The sequence below is a fragment of the Neovison vison genome, chromosome 9, assembly GCF_020171115.1.
Source record: "Neovison vison isolate M4711 chromosome 9, ASM_NN_V1, whole genome shotgun sequence".
NCBI classification, from domain to species: Eukaryota; Metazoa; Chordata; class Mammalia; order Carnivora; family Mustelidae; genus Neogale; species Neogale vison.
Window position 1 is genome coordinate 98,975,197 of NC_058099.1, and position 14,226 is coordinate 98,989,422.

Consider the following 14,226-nt stretch of genomic DNA (forward strand, 5'->3'; position numbering starts at 1 on the left):
TATGAATAACACTTAGATCACTTCACTTACGGGGAGGAGACATAAAAGCATCATGGTGTCAGTGGTCAGTGTCCAGGAGCTGGATCCACAGACCTCATGGGGCAGCAGAGGCAGAATTTTGTGTGACTAGTGAATCAGAGGCGTTCCTTCCCTGTGTTAGGAAGGAATATGAGAGAACCAGAATCTGGTCAGATTCCTGCTAACAGACTGGACAATGGGATGGACTAATGTAAATAAATTAAGAGCCCTACCAAGTCGGGATCCTTCAGCAATTTGTGGTTGTGGGTGGAAAACATCTCTACGTACAATGTCCAGACACATTGTACACTTTCACACAACACGCATCCCTGAAACAGGATCCTCAGAATGAACCAACACAAAGTACATTCCAAACACAGACGATAGAATGAGAGTGGGATCTGACTTTCAGAGACCCGGGGAAGATGGCAGAAGGAACCCTCAGACAGCACGGCGTAACCCCAAGATATTTTACGAAAATGAGCACCAAGGGCCCAGATGTGCACAGGCATACCAGAGGAAACAGGCCCTCAGAACTCAGGGAGTCATGTCTGGGGCCTTCCCAGTGGAAGTGCCGGGTGGCGGGGGCCCCTGCCAGCTTGTCTGGGGGAGGGTCCCACCAACAAATACTGCAGGGGGCCGACAAGTGAGGACTATCCAAGCCCAGACTCTCCAGAGCAGACACTTGAGCAGGAATGGCTCCAGCTCGCCCCACTGTCTGTCTGAACACGCGGCCCCCACAGCGTCCTCCTTGGCCAGAGCCTGCTATGACACCTGCGTCCAGGGACAGTGGATGATGAATGGAGGCGTGGACACAGGCAGAGCCTGCCCATTATCAGCGGCCAGGCAAGCGCCATGTGTGGGGGCACTGGGGCGCCCTGGCCAGGATCCCACAAGCTGGCTGCCCTCCTCTTCCCGCCCAGTGCACTGTGGCCTGTGGGACACACGCATCTCTGAATGAAGAACAAACGTGCAGGCACGGAAGGGTGGCCACGGGAGCCCGAGCTTCCCGGGTGCCCTCAGAAGGCACAGCATTGTCAACAGTGGTGATAGGAATGCTCCTCTATCCAAGGGATTCCCCAGAACTCCAGGACCCCACTGCTGGATCTCATCCTAGGGGAGCAGGAGGAGGCTCTGCAGCCAAACGCGCAAGGCCGACTGACAGGGCCACCCCGGTCCGCAGGCCGCCCAGAGCCCACGGTGCTCTCGGGAAAGCGTGAGCCTGGCTTCCTGCAGGCTCTCTGGAGACCCAGCGAGCTGACCGGGACCTGCCCCGCTGGACGGGGCAGAGCAGAGCTGGGCGTGCTCAGGGCGAGCACCGGGGCTTCCCCAGGGGCCCGGATGACCAGGTCCTCACCGCAGATTCGCCCTCACTTCCGGGGAGCTCCCTCCTGATTTGGCCCGGCCACACCGTCCCCGCAAGCTGTCACCTCTCCTAAGTGTTTCTGTGGCGAGGAAGGTTGGGGGCCATAAAAACCTGGAACGTTTCTCCACTTAATTTCCTTCCCGCTGCACAGACTTTGTATTTTCCAAGGAAAAGAGGCAAATCTTTGCGGACACCGTTAGTTCCAAGGCCGCTAGGCGCACACCATGGACAGGGACACGGCGGGGTGACAGGCACGGGGGCGGCCTCTGTTTGGGTCTGGTTGGGCCCCTGAGCCCCTTCCTCTCTGTGAGGCCCAGCTGGACAGGGAGGGGCAGCCGCTGGGGAGTGCGACCAAGAGGAAACCTCTGCTTCTGGAAGGGGCAGGAGGGTGGGGAGCACTCCAGAGCCGCCTGCCTGGAAAGGGAGGAGCCCTTGTGGGGTGGCCTGAGGATTCCGTGCAGCGGGACAAGGACGCCGGCGTGAGTTCCTTTCTCCACCAAACTCTTTGCTGGGGTCGGGAGGAGGGAAGCCGAGGGCCAGGTGTCCCTTGGACCTGGATGGCCTTGGCCCCATCCTGCTTGCAGGAACAGCACATCTGGGAGTGCTGAGTGCTGTAGGGGCCTCAGCAAACCCGGAAAAGGCACCAGAATCTAGAACCTGGAGAGGAGGCCTTGGCTGGGAGGGAGGCGGGTGAGGGCCTGAGTGCTCGCTCCTGGGACCACAGGATCTGGGTGGGACAGGGGTAGGGGCTGGAGGGGACCAGCACTCCCAGTGAGAGGAGGTGCAGGGCAGTTGTGGGGGGCAGCAGGGTCGCGTCCCTGCATGGTTGGAGAAGACGGCCCTGTCCAAAAATCCCGCCACGGGACTTGCCGCCTGCGCCACCGCTGTGGTTCCTGTGTGCACACCGTGGCCAGTGCCCCCACCTGCCGTCATCCGTGCCCCGTGTCTATCCTCACTGGGATTGGGAGGTCCGCCACTGGCCCTCCTATGTCGGTGATCCCGCTGGGACCGGAGACACTCCTGCTACCACGAGCCCGAGGCCCAGAGCCCATCTCCTCAGGCCCCGCACAGAGAGCCCTGCAGGAGCTGAGGACCACCCGCCCAGTCGGACCCGTGGCGGAAGCGTCGGGGAGGCAGAGGGAGCTCCGGAAGATGGGGCTGTCTGCGGACTTCATTCTCAAACACGGTCGTGGTGCAGAGGGCTCCCCATCCCTGGACGTTCAGGGGTCCAGATGGTGACGGGAGCCCCAGGAAGCCCCTCTCAGGCTCTTCCATCCCGTGGGATGGGAAGCCCACACGCCGGCGGCAGCCCACACGCCAGTAGGAAGACAGTGGCCCAGAGCGTTAACCACAAAACGAACTTTATTCCCCATTTACACACGGTGCCCCAGTGGCCTACTGCCACCCCGCTCCCACAGTCATGGCCTCCCTCCCTCCCTCCCTCCCTCCCTCCCTCCCTTCCTTCTCTCCCTCCCTCCCTCCCTTCCTTCTCTCCCTCCCTCCCTCCCTCCCTCCTTCCTTCTCTCCCTCCCTCCCTCCCTCCCTCCTTCCTTCTCTCCCTCCCTCCCTCCATCCCTCACTCCCTCTCTCCCTCCCTCCCTCTCTCATTCTCTCCCTCCCTCCCTTCCTCCCTCCCTTCCTTAGCTAGGATCAGCACCAGGATGAGAAGGACCCCCTAGGCTCCTTGGGGGGCCCCGGGGTGTGCCGGCCCTGGAGGGCAGGCCCACTTCTCCCTACTGGCTGCAGTGATGCTTCCTTCTCCTCCCTGTGACCAAGGAGTCACACCTTCTCTTTGCAGGCTGTGAGGGGTGAACCAGCCCCACAGCCAAGGACGGCCTCCCAGACACCCCGAGGTTGGCCCCAGGCAGGGGCATCTTTGCCACAGAGGCAGGACCCTCACACAGAGCCCGCTTCCTGGACTTTGTAGCTGGGGGGGCGGCCGGGCCGAGGCCTATTCTCTGAGGAGAGGGGGCCCGTGGAGCCCCCTGCGGCCCCCAACCGCCAGGGCTGGGGATGACTGAGGCAGGAGCGGGACTCTGGGAGAGCCCCCAGGGCAGCAGGCTGTGCTGAGAGGCCAGGAGGAAGGCCAGGCTGGGGAGCTCCTCCTCGTCCTCACTGGACCCATCCACCAGCCCTCGAGTGTCCCTAGCAGGAGGGGCCTCTCTGAGAACCGGGGCATCCCTGGGGCCCGGTCCAGGGGAGGCGCCCCTTTGACCCTGGGGAGGGGCGGGGACCCGTCCAGGCCTGGGTGCAGGGGCCTCCTGTCGTCCGGGAGAGACAGCAAAGGCTCTGGGCCTTGACAGGTGTGTCTGTGCTCGGCCGTGCCTCTGAAGGTCCTGGCCGTCAGTGTCTGCTGGGCAGGCTTTGTCGCTGACCCCCAGCCCCTTCCCGGGACCGGTCTCGTGCTCAGCACTGGGGCCCGACCGGGCCGCGCAGAGACGTGGCGGTGCCTGCACACCCTCCTCCGGATTCAGGGCCGCCAGTCTTTTCTCCACCAGCTGAGGAAGGAGGGGACAGTGACTGGCCAGCATAGGTCAGTGAGACGGGGGCATGGGATGGTGGCACCGGGAGAGGAAGGGAGGGTGACCCACGAGGCTGTGGCTCTGCTGACATCCCCGAGTCCCTCCCTCCCTCCCTTCCCAGGCTCCCCATCTTCCACTTCCCATTCTCTGCTCTGTGCCCACCCGACGCCAGCCTCCCCAGTGCTGTGATTCGCAAGAAGCAAAGGGGGACAGAGTCAAGTGGGTCTTTGTTTTGGAGTCCCCTCCTCGGGCTCACCTGGGACCCCACTCCCTCCCCTGCATCGCCTGGGTCCCCTCCATCCCCCAGCTTGCCTGGAACCTGTCCTTCCCCTGGCTCACCTCTGCAAGGCTGAGCCCTTCCTCCTGCTCCAGTTTCTCAGCCAGGGCCAGGAGGTCCAGCTGTGGTTCCGAGGACAGCAATTCCGCCAGGAAGCTGGGGTGGATGACTGCCTCCACCTGGGACAGAGGAAAGAGGCTGGGGCCATACTTGGCAGGGAGCCCCCTGTGAGCCAGGAGGGTCTGCAGGAAATGTGGAAAAGTGAAGACGCACCCATCCTTCGCCAGACAGTGGGAGAAGTTTTAACGTTACAGTCACTGGCCCCCCTCTCTCTCTGTACCTCTCTCTATCTCTCTCTCTCTCACACACACAAACATTCACACATATGTGTACACAGAGAGACAAAACCTGGACATGCAAACACACACACACACACACACACACACACACAGAGACACAATCACCCAAAACATACGTGCACTCTCAGAGACACAAAGGACATACCCCTAGGCAGACACACACGTGAGCGCACACACAGGACCACATGCAGACATACAGAAAGACATCCACACAAGGCACAAATGCACACACACGTGCCTCTACGCACACACGCACGGGTGTGCACATGCACAAACACACACGTACACACAAACACGATGCTTGGGCATGTGTGCACACACATGTCCACGTATGTACGCACGCCTGCCCGCATAGCAGTATACACACATGCCTGCACGCACACGGGCAAGTACACAAGGATGCACACACACATGCACACACAGCCCAGGAACAAGGAAAGCGCTTAATGCCAAAGGCTTGGGCTCAGCCCCGAACTGGGCGTTGGAGTGCCAGTCCCTGGAATCTTCCAGACACCAGGCTGCGGGCCAGCGCACCTTGGTGATGAAGTCTTCCTGGGAACACAGCTCGTCAATGTAGCTCAGGAGACCCGGGTCCGGGTAGGTCGCGGCCTCGTCCTGCTGTGGCTCCTTTCCGTCCTCTCCCCATTCACCTGCCGGGCCCCCCGGGGCTGAGTGGCCAGGCCCCAGCAGCCCCTCCATGATGTCCACGTACTCTCTCACAGCCTCTGGAGGGATCTCCTTGGGCGCCTTGGTCTCTCGGCGCCGCGGGGGTCTGTGTGGCTGCAGGCGGGAGGACTGGGCCCTGGAACCCGCCTTCCTGGGAACGCACGCTGAGGCGGAGCGAGAAGGAGGGAGGAGGCGTGAGGGGCTCCGGCAGAGCATCGGGAGGGCAGTGTTAGGGGGACACTGAAGTCCCTGGGGGCTGGGTCAGGGCCACGGGAAGCTATGAGCACCGTGGGACTGGCAGAGCGGGAAGGAGGAACGTCTCACAGCCAGCCACGTGAGCAAGGGCGGACCCACCGATCGGCCAGGGGTCTCCCCACAGCCCACTTCCCAGGCAGACTTGGTGCCGGGTCCTCTGACAGGCGTGGGGCGAGGAGTCAAGAAATTCACCAGGTCAATACCCGTCCTGACAAAGGGCAGCTGAGACCCCCGGCTGCTCTGGTCAAAGGACCAACGTCCCCTTGTGGGAGCAGACACGACCCGGGGACAGAGGCCTTCCCCCGGCCCCCACTGCCATGGTCCACCAGCGGTCATGGGAATGTGGGGGCCTTACCTGGCTGCGGGCCCGCTTCCGTGGCTGGGGGCCCCCGCCGTTCAGGCTTCGGGGGCGCTGGGGGAGGCAGGCCCTGGGCCACCTTCACCCACTGTAACTTCCGCATCTGCATCTCCTCCTCCATCTCGAACTCCATAAACCTGGGGGTGAGGAGGCCCAGGCCGCACTGAGGAGGGGGCCCGGCCCTGGAGCCAGCAGGGCCAGCAGCAGGTTGAGGGACCGGGAGAGGCGGGGCCTTGGAGGGACGGCCGTGGCCCCAGCCACCAAGGAGGAGGCAGGAGGGCTGTCCGGCGCATCGCCTCCACAACCCCCTCAGGGAGTAGAGTCGGAGGGAGTCTGACCCCAGGCCAGGCGGCCTCAGGATCCCCAACCCCGTCCTGAGACCTTCTGGTGGAGGCAGGGGTGGGTCCAGAGCAAGGGAGGGTGGAACCGCCAGGGAGGTGGGGAGGGCGGCCCTCTGGACCAAGCGAGCATCAGCACAGCCAGACCCTGCCCCCGGCCCACTCGCCCAGCAGGCCCGGGCCAGAGACCCTGACTCACTTTCCCGCCATCTCGTAGTAGATCAAGCGGTCAAAGTTGCTTTTGCTCTCCCACTCCTGCACGGCCCGCCGCACTCCCTCCTCCAGCGTCATCGTGGGCTTCAGGCGCGCCAGGGACCGCAGCACCGGGCTGTAAGACGTCGAGGTCAGGGGCCGGCTGCAGTCCGGTCACCCCCAGCCTTCCCCGTGTCCTCTGGAGCCCGTGTCCCCCACCCAGCAGGACCGAGTGCTGGCAGGTGACAGGGGGTGTCGGGGTGTGCAAATCCACCTTCTCCACCGCCACAGTCACCGCCTCCCACCACACCAGCCCTGGGCCCTGGGCTCCAGGCTGACTGTCCACTGACAGCAGCAGGGACGTGGTGGCCTGGGAAGTCAGTCCTTCTGCACTCTGCCTCTCGTAATAATACTCGCGGACATCAAGGTGCCCAGCAATGAGTCTAGCCTCTGCAGGAAATGCCATCACCCCGTGTTCATGTGGGACCCCAGATGCCGAGGCCGGGCCTGCCTGGTCAGAGCTCCGCAGGAAGGATCCCGCACCCTCACGCCTACACCACCTCTGCTCCCTCCCCTCCCGTTCTGAGGGATCCTCTGGGACAGCGAGGGTGGGGCCCGCACAGGACCTCTGCTGGCCCTGCAGGTCCCAAGCCTCCTCTGCTGGGCTGGTCCCCTGGCCGTGAGAAGCCCCAGGCCCGTGTTGCCAGGAGACAGGGTGACAGAGAGTGCGGCGCCCAAACCACAGCCGCTCCTCTGACACCCGGACCCTCTCTGCCTGTGAGTCCCCAGCGACTGTCACTGTGATGTCTCTGCAAGGTGCAGGTTGGCTGGACAACCCCCCCACACACACACACCGCCCCAGTGTTAGCTGAGATGCGTGACTGAAAGGTGTCCTGGACCAGAACGTGCCTTCCTAGAGCAGGGACCCGGCCGCAGCCCTTCCTCCCAGCGGCCCCAGATCGCCCCCCTGTGTGCGCGCCCCAAGGTGGGCCTGCGTGAGGGCTGCGGGAGAGCCGAGGCCACTCACATGAGAAAGCAGGAGAGAGCTTCTGCGTCGGGGCTCTGCGGGAGGTGCCTCCGGGCCAGCGACTTGAAGCGCTGCCAGCGCCGGAAGTTCTCGTAAACACTCTTGGGGTTACAGGAGTCCGCGGGCGAGGCCGAGGTCCGGCTCCTGGAAGCTCCGTGAGGCTGTGGCCTGGCGTTGACTGGGGGCACGACGGTGGTCAGCCGCGCGACTGGGGGCTGAGCCGGACGTGGAAAGCTTGGGGCCAAGCCTCCCTTGCTGGCCTGGGAGCCCCCATGGGCCGAGGCAGGCATGCTGGTCTCCACCGCAGAGGCAGTCACGAAGATGGGTGCGGGACACGCAGCACCCCCACAGAGGGCCCCTGGAGCACTCCAGCTGAGGGGGGCCGGAGTGAGGACGATGGTCTGTGTCTGGGGGGTCACTGAGCACCCCTGTTCTGACCTGACCTGCACAGTGACATTGCAGGTCCCAGTCCCATTGGGGCCAAGGCCAGCCTCTCCTGCCACCAGCGGAGTCCTGGAGAAAGCTGGCAGCACCAGGGGGCCACCAGGAGGGAATGGCGGGGTCAGGAGGGGCGGCGGGTGCTGCCCCCAGAGTGGCCGGTGGGGCGCGCCGGCAGTGGGTGGGGGGAAGGGCCGTGCCATGAAAGCAGGCAGGGAGGCTCCCGGGTCCGTGGCCACATGGCGTCCCAGCACTGCAGGTGCTGTGGACAGAAGGAAAGGGCCGGATGGGGTCAGAGAATCCGCAGACGGGAGGGAGGACCGGGGACCCCCTTAGCCCCCGGGGGCAGAGCAGTGAATCCCGTGGCTTCGCGTGAGGGACATCACAGGAAAAGGTGCACTTTGCCAGTGTCCCAGAGTGATTTCCATGCTCTGGCCTCCCGCAGGGAGCTCCCGCCCCCGCCCCTCCCACCACGACATCCTGTCTGCCCAGCAGAGGCGGTTGGGCCAGCACTGCCTCTGAGAACCACCCACGGACCCCCACACACGACTCTCCAGCCTCACGGGCGGCCTCCCAAGACTCGGGCCTGGCTGGACCCCTGACCTGTGGGAAATGGCCTCAGCAGCCTCCCTGGCCGCTGGAGACCTTCTGCAAGGTCCCTCCTAGGCACATGTAGGGCCCCTGTGAACAGACAGCGTCTGAACCAGTGGGGCCCCTGTCCCGCCAGCCTTCCCGCTCCCGACGCTCCCAGGGAATCCCCCCCTCTCCTCCCGGGCCCAGCACAAGCGAACAAGAACGCTTGACCTGGATCTCTGCCAGGAAAGCTCCCCCCAAACCCTGCGGTAGGCCCGTCTCAGAACCATCCACACAGCCCGGACACAGGGGCCAGCCGGGGTCAGCAGCCCAGAACACAGGACTAGAGGAAGCAGGTGGGAAGTGCGTTTCCTCAAGAGGGAGAGCGACCCAGAGCCGCTGAAGAACCCAAGCCCTACCTTGAGGCCACCTGGTGCCCCGACCCTGCCGAATCCGAGACAAGGCCTGTGTGGCCTGGGGGCACGTGGGCTCAGAGTGACCACCGGCCCAGGTCTCGGGGAGGACACGCCATTGCACACGCGGCCGCACACAGCCCCATGGAACGACGTTCTGGCCAAGACCGGCCTGTGCCGCCGTCATGACACACTCCCACCGCTCCCTGCAAACTGCCCGAGGAGGCGTGTGCCCCGGAGAGAATCGGCGAGACTGCCGCCATCCTTTCTCCACACACACAGGGCGTTTCCCCCGACAGGGCCTGACCCACCTCCAAGGAGCCCCTGCCCAAGGTCCTTGCAGGTTTCTGCAGACTCCCAGCCTCTCAGCCCCCAGGCCAGCTGTCCCTGGGGGTCCAGGGCGCTCCCTTCCTCTACCTAACCCCACCCAAGTGCCCCTGGCCGGCGTCACATTTGATTCCCAAGGACTTCAAGGGTGGCCTGGGCCCTGACACGTCCAACCCAAGCCAAAGGCTCACCTCCTTGGAAAGCCATCCGCACAGGCAGAGGACGCTGCCGCCTGGCAGCCTCCACAGTGAGGAAAGTCAGGTCTGGGCCCCACACGGTGAGGGGCTGCAGGAGACACCCAGGACTCAAGCCAAGGACTGGGAAAGTTTGAATCTAAACAGGGCAAGAATGCAGGACCTCATGACATTCTGTGGCGGGGGAGGGGCGGAGGGCCCCTGCCCTGGCTGGGGGTGGGGAGACATTCCATGAGTCAGGCTCTGGCAGGTGGGCCAGAACCCCAAGTTCCTGTCCAACGATAAAGGGGCAGCACAATTGGGGCGCGCCTTTCCAGGCAGTTCAGACACTGTTTTCCAGATTCACCGCACCGCGGTGTGACCCGGTGCTCCTCTGGTTGGGTTTTGTATCCAGCAACCTCGGCTTGTGTCCCTCCGCCCGCTCTGCTGCCTACCTGGCTCTTGACTTATTCAACAGGGGCTGGACTTCCTGAACAAAACCCAGAACAGATATGCTGATGAGCACACGCGTCCTTAAGGCCAGCGGAACTGAGGGTTTCAAACCGGCACGGTGTCAGCAGATCCCGTGGGTTTGCTTGCACCTCGTTCTCCAGCCACGGGTGCTCCTGTGCCCAGTGGCCTGCGGAGCTCGGAGCCGAGCAGATCCAGCAGCACCGGCCTTCCTAGGGTCCCTTTTTCTGGAAAGCCCCGGTGTCTCGCAGAGAGAGTTCGTGCACCCTACCATGCGCGACCAGAAATCACGACGTCCTGTTCCCTGGCGTATTGTGTCGCTGTCTGATAGGGATTTCTAACCTCTTCCACTACCTTAGTGGAAACTTTCTAACAAGCAATACCTGTGGTTCAAAGTCACACTGTGCATAGCAGACTGCGCAGGGACGCCTCTTCCTCCCACCTCTTACTCCCGGCAACCCGGCCCCTTTCTCCCAGGAACCCAGTGTTACCTGTGTCTTTTAGATCTTTAGAGAGATGGCATTGTGCCTCATAAAGTCAATGTACGCTCTTCGTTTCTTGAAGACTGAAAGCATATTTCTCTCTGGTTGAAGGTTGATAGAGGTCCCAAAATGTGTGTGGATATGCACAGTGATTGTTCTTGTCCTGGTAATGCGGCTCCTCTCCTCCTTCTGGAGGCTAGATGCCCAGAAGTGCTACAGTCCTCTAAAATTCGAAGGGCCCCATCGGATAGCGTGGCCAATTTTAGCAAGTAACAATAATGGACACTCAATTAAATTAGAATTGCAGATAAACATGGAATCGGCGTTTCCAAGAATTGTGTCCCATACAATATTTGAGATATACTTTTCTTTAAAAAAAAAAAAGATTTATTTATTGGGAGGCCTGGGTGGCTCACTTGGTTAAGGGGCTTGCTTTTGGCTCAGGTCATGATCCCAGCGTCCTAGGATCAAGTCCCACATCGGGCTCCTTTCTCAGCAGGAAGCCTGCTTCTCCCTCTGCCTCTGCCTGCCACTCTGTCTGCCTGAGCTCACTCTCTCTGACTAAAAAAAAAAAAGAAAAGAAAAGAAAAGAAAAAAGAAACAAAAAGATTTATTTATTTATTTGACCGACAGATCACAAGTAGGCAGATTGGCAGAGAAAGAGAGGGGGAAGCAGGCTCCCTACTGAGCAGAGAGCCCGATGCGATGCGGGGCTCAATCCCAGGACCCTGGGATCATGACCCGAGCCGAAGGCAGATGCTTTAACCCACCGAGCCACCCAGGCACCCCTTGATATATACTTTCAGTGCAGATCTTTTCGCCCTTTACCTAATTTTGCATTTGGGTGGGATTCTGCATTTTATCTGACATCTCTACCAAAAATGTGTAACGTATCCAGTTATTATTAGTCACTTACCTATGAGAAAAAGATCTTGGATATGAACACTCCAGAGTGCTATCTTGGCTTCACTGCAAAGCTCATTTGTGTGTACATACACACACACACACACACATACACACACACCCACAGAGTGTCTGCAGGCTCTTTGAATGATTTGGAATTTGGAAGAGCCATCATACATCACTGAGTGTCTAGGCTTAGTGGGGTTGAGGACAGAAAGAAGGCGTAGGAGATCTTCCGCTTTCTTATTTCCAAGGGGCATAGAAAGACCCGATAGCCCTGGTTTTTTGAGCTGTTACAATCAGTACTCATGAAATGGATGTGCCCCTTGAGACAAAGCCTCCTGGGGTATCCACTCCTATCCATTTCCCACTCACACAATCAGCTTCCCCTAAGGACTGGCCGGCCACTCTGAGCCTGGAAGCCCTGCTCTGAGCTTGCAAATGGTAGAGCCTCGTTCTTTGGCAACCAGGCTCACACTGAATGTGGCCCCATGTACGTGGGAATCATGGTAGCACCCCCTTTAAAATCTCATTGACTCTTGGGGCGCATCAGGCTCCATGGGCCAAGGGTGATGAGGGCTGAGAACTTCAGAGGCTGAAGCCAGATGTCTCAGGAGACAAGCCTCATTCCCACCGCCATGACGGCAGAGTTCCTAGGACAGCAGGGTGTTGGGGAAGGAAAGGGAGCTTTAGAACCGTGGCTCCACTCTCTGAACATGCACTGAACAAGAACTCTTTTTGGTTAAGGCGCCGAAACAGTTCCTTGCCTGGCCCCACGCCCCGCGAAGGAAAGTTGACTCCCAAGTCACAAGGTTCTCGCTCCTGGCTCAGATGTAGGATCTGAAGGAGCCTTCTCGGGGCCACTGATTCAAAACTGGCACTGTGGAAAAAGGATCTCGTCTCAATTCTGCAACCATTTCTGTACTGCTTCAAAATCCTACAGCCCAGAAGCAGATGGAATCAAATTCGCCCACATGCAATTTGGGAAGACCGGTCGTGGAAGGCAGTACCAGAAGTCCTTCGCGTGCTGGTCTCTGAGCATGCCTGCAGTGACTGCCGAGAGAGAGCCGTCTCCGGACAGGGCTCCCAGGTCTGCGGAGAGCCACGACCGAAACAGCCCTCCTCTGGCAACCGACTGGAAAGAGATGGGGTGATTGAAGCTTCTTCCAAAAATGTCACAAAGTCAGGGCAGTCCGTTGCACCCTTTTTTCACGCGCACTGAAGTCCTTCGATATTCCAGAGGAGGAGGGAGGGCAGAGCAAAACTGCGGCCATGCCGCCCGCTAGATCACCTGCATCAGGCGCGTGGTGACCCAAGGCGGAAGACGCGCCTTGCGAGGAAAGCTGTGTGGACGCTCCCAGTCACTGAGCAGCTCCGCCAGGAGACCTGCTGTGGACAGGCTGTGCCCGGGGGAAAGTCTGGGAATGGAGTCAGGGAGGATCGCGTCGAGTGTTCCCCGGGTCTGAATTCTCCGCCAGAACTGTGCTTCCATGGAACCTTGGGGGGCTCAGGGGCTCAGGCGGGCGCAGAGGGCGCAGAAAGGCGGGAAAGAGCAGCAGATGCGCAGTCCGGACGGAGGTGGTCGGCCGCGGGGCCCTCGGGCTTCGGAGGCACCTGTCCCAGGTCGTTCGCAAGGTCGCGTCCGAGGCCAGGGAGTGCACGTCTGCGATGTTAGGGCCGTGAGCGCTCGCTTCCCACGCGCTGGCTTGAAGGCAGGAGGACCACAAAGAGTGCGGGAGGGTAGTCGTCCCCGTGCAGCCCCCGGCTCCTGGACCCATTGCTTCCAGCCTGTCCTGCACGGCTCTCGGGGCCCTGTTGGGCTTGCCCCGCGCGCGGCCACGCAGGCGCAGGTCCACGCAGGGTCATGTACGCGCACGCGTATACCTCCCGAGGGGCGGGGCTGAACGTCTCCCGGGCCCGCCCCCGCAACGTCTCCCAGCGTCCGTTGTGGCTGCCCGCGGGGGAAGGCGCGCCTGCGCGGGCTCGGGGGCGGGGTCCCTACCGTAACGGTCCGCTGGCTGGGGGCGGGGCCGTGCGTGGCCGCCTCGTGCTTGCGTGAGGTAGGCTTGATGAAGGCGCGTGCTCCCGGGCGTGCAGGGGTGCCGGCCCGCGGTGTGTGGCGTTCTTGCTTCGCGTTGTGTGCATCCTTGAGGTGTGGACGCGGGGACCGGAGTCCTGGCCCATCAATGTCTGAGGCTTCGCTGCTTGCTGAGGTGCGTAGCGCAAACCGTCGGGCGGGTCAGTGTTCCAGCCTGGATCCTGCTGTGGTGAGTTCGGTTCCTGCGAGTTTCCTGTGGGGCCCTTGTGAGGCGGCGGTCTGGCGTCCACACTTGGGGACCTGGGGTCCGGGCGGCCCGTTGGTCTGGGGTCGGTGCTTGGGCGTTTGGGCTACCCGGGACACGAGGGTCTCGCTTCGGTGCTGGGGGATTTGGGGGTCTTTGCTCTGGTGTTTGGGGAACCAGGGGCCCGCGGGTCTGGGTTCTGCACTTGGTCTGGCGTAATGGGGGGGGGCCGAGGGCTTGGGGTCTGTGCTCGGGGATTTGGGGTCTGCATTCGGGCATCTGGGGTACTGGCACATGAGGGTGTGGCTTCCGTGCTCGGGGATATTAGGGTCTGAGTTCGGGTGTCTAGGACACTCAGGGCCCCCGGGGTCTGGGGTCCGCGCTTGCGGGTCCGGGGTCTCGTCCGGGGATCTGGGGTCCAGGCTTCGCACTGGTCACCTCCGTATCCCGGGGCCTGGTGTTGGAGCGGGTCGGCGGCAATTCGGGGCGGTAGTTCCGGTGTGAGTGTAGGCGCTGCGGCGAGCTGCGTGGAGCGCAGGTGGGGCTGATGGAGGAGCGAAGCAAAAACGAAGGATGGCGGTGGGTTCCCATCAGGTATTCGGAATGTACACACAAGAGTGTTGCAGCTATGTAATTACTGGTAAATAGGTGCTGCACATCCGTCCTGTGGTTCAAATTAAGTGTGTGTGTGTGTGTTTGAATTTGAATCTGTAAACATTTTTGGGGAGAGCTGGTTCTGATTGTGAAGACTTGGCCAGCCCGCTCCTGCGTGGTCATTTGGGACTT

General features: G+C 61.5%; 2 protein-coding genes across 2 annotated transcripts in view; both read right to left on the reverse strand.

The window, feature by feature from the left end:
- Nucleotides 1-3,117: 3,117 nt before the first annotated feature.
- Nucleotides 3,118-9,336, reverse strand: LOC122916795 (NUT family member 2G-like). The gene is made up of 8 exons (XM_044264177.1): nucleotides 9,321-9,336; nucleotides 7,379-8,078; nucleotides 6,359-6,487; nucleotides 5,819-5,958; nucleotides 5,077-5,372; nucleotides 4,246-4,362; nucleotides 3,760-3,882; nucleotides 3,118-3,600 (listed from the first exon to the last, which is right to left on the reverse strand). Exons 1-8 carry the CDS (start codon nucleotides 9,334-9,336, stop codon nucleotides 3,118-3,120), a joined length of 2,004 nt encoding a protein of 667 aa, XP_044120112.1.
- A 4,458-nt stretch (nucleotides 9,337-13,794) lies between these two features.
- LOC122916796 (NUT family member 2G-like) overlaps nucleotides 13,795-14,226 on the reverse strand; it is a 29,432-nt gene continuing 29,000 nt past the window's right edge. The window contains exon 8 of the mRNA XM_044264178.1: nucleotides 13,795-13,963. Coding sequence (XP_044120113.1) covers nucleotides 13,795-13,963 — 169 coding nt within the window. The remainder of the gene's footprint in view (nucleotides 13,964-14,226) is intronic.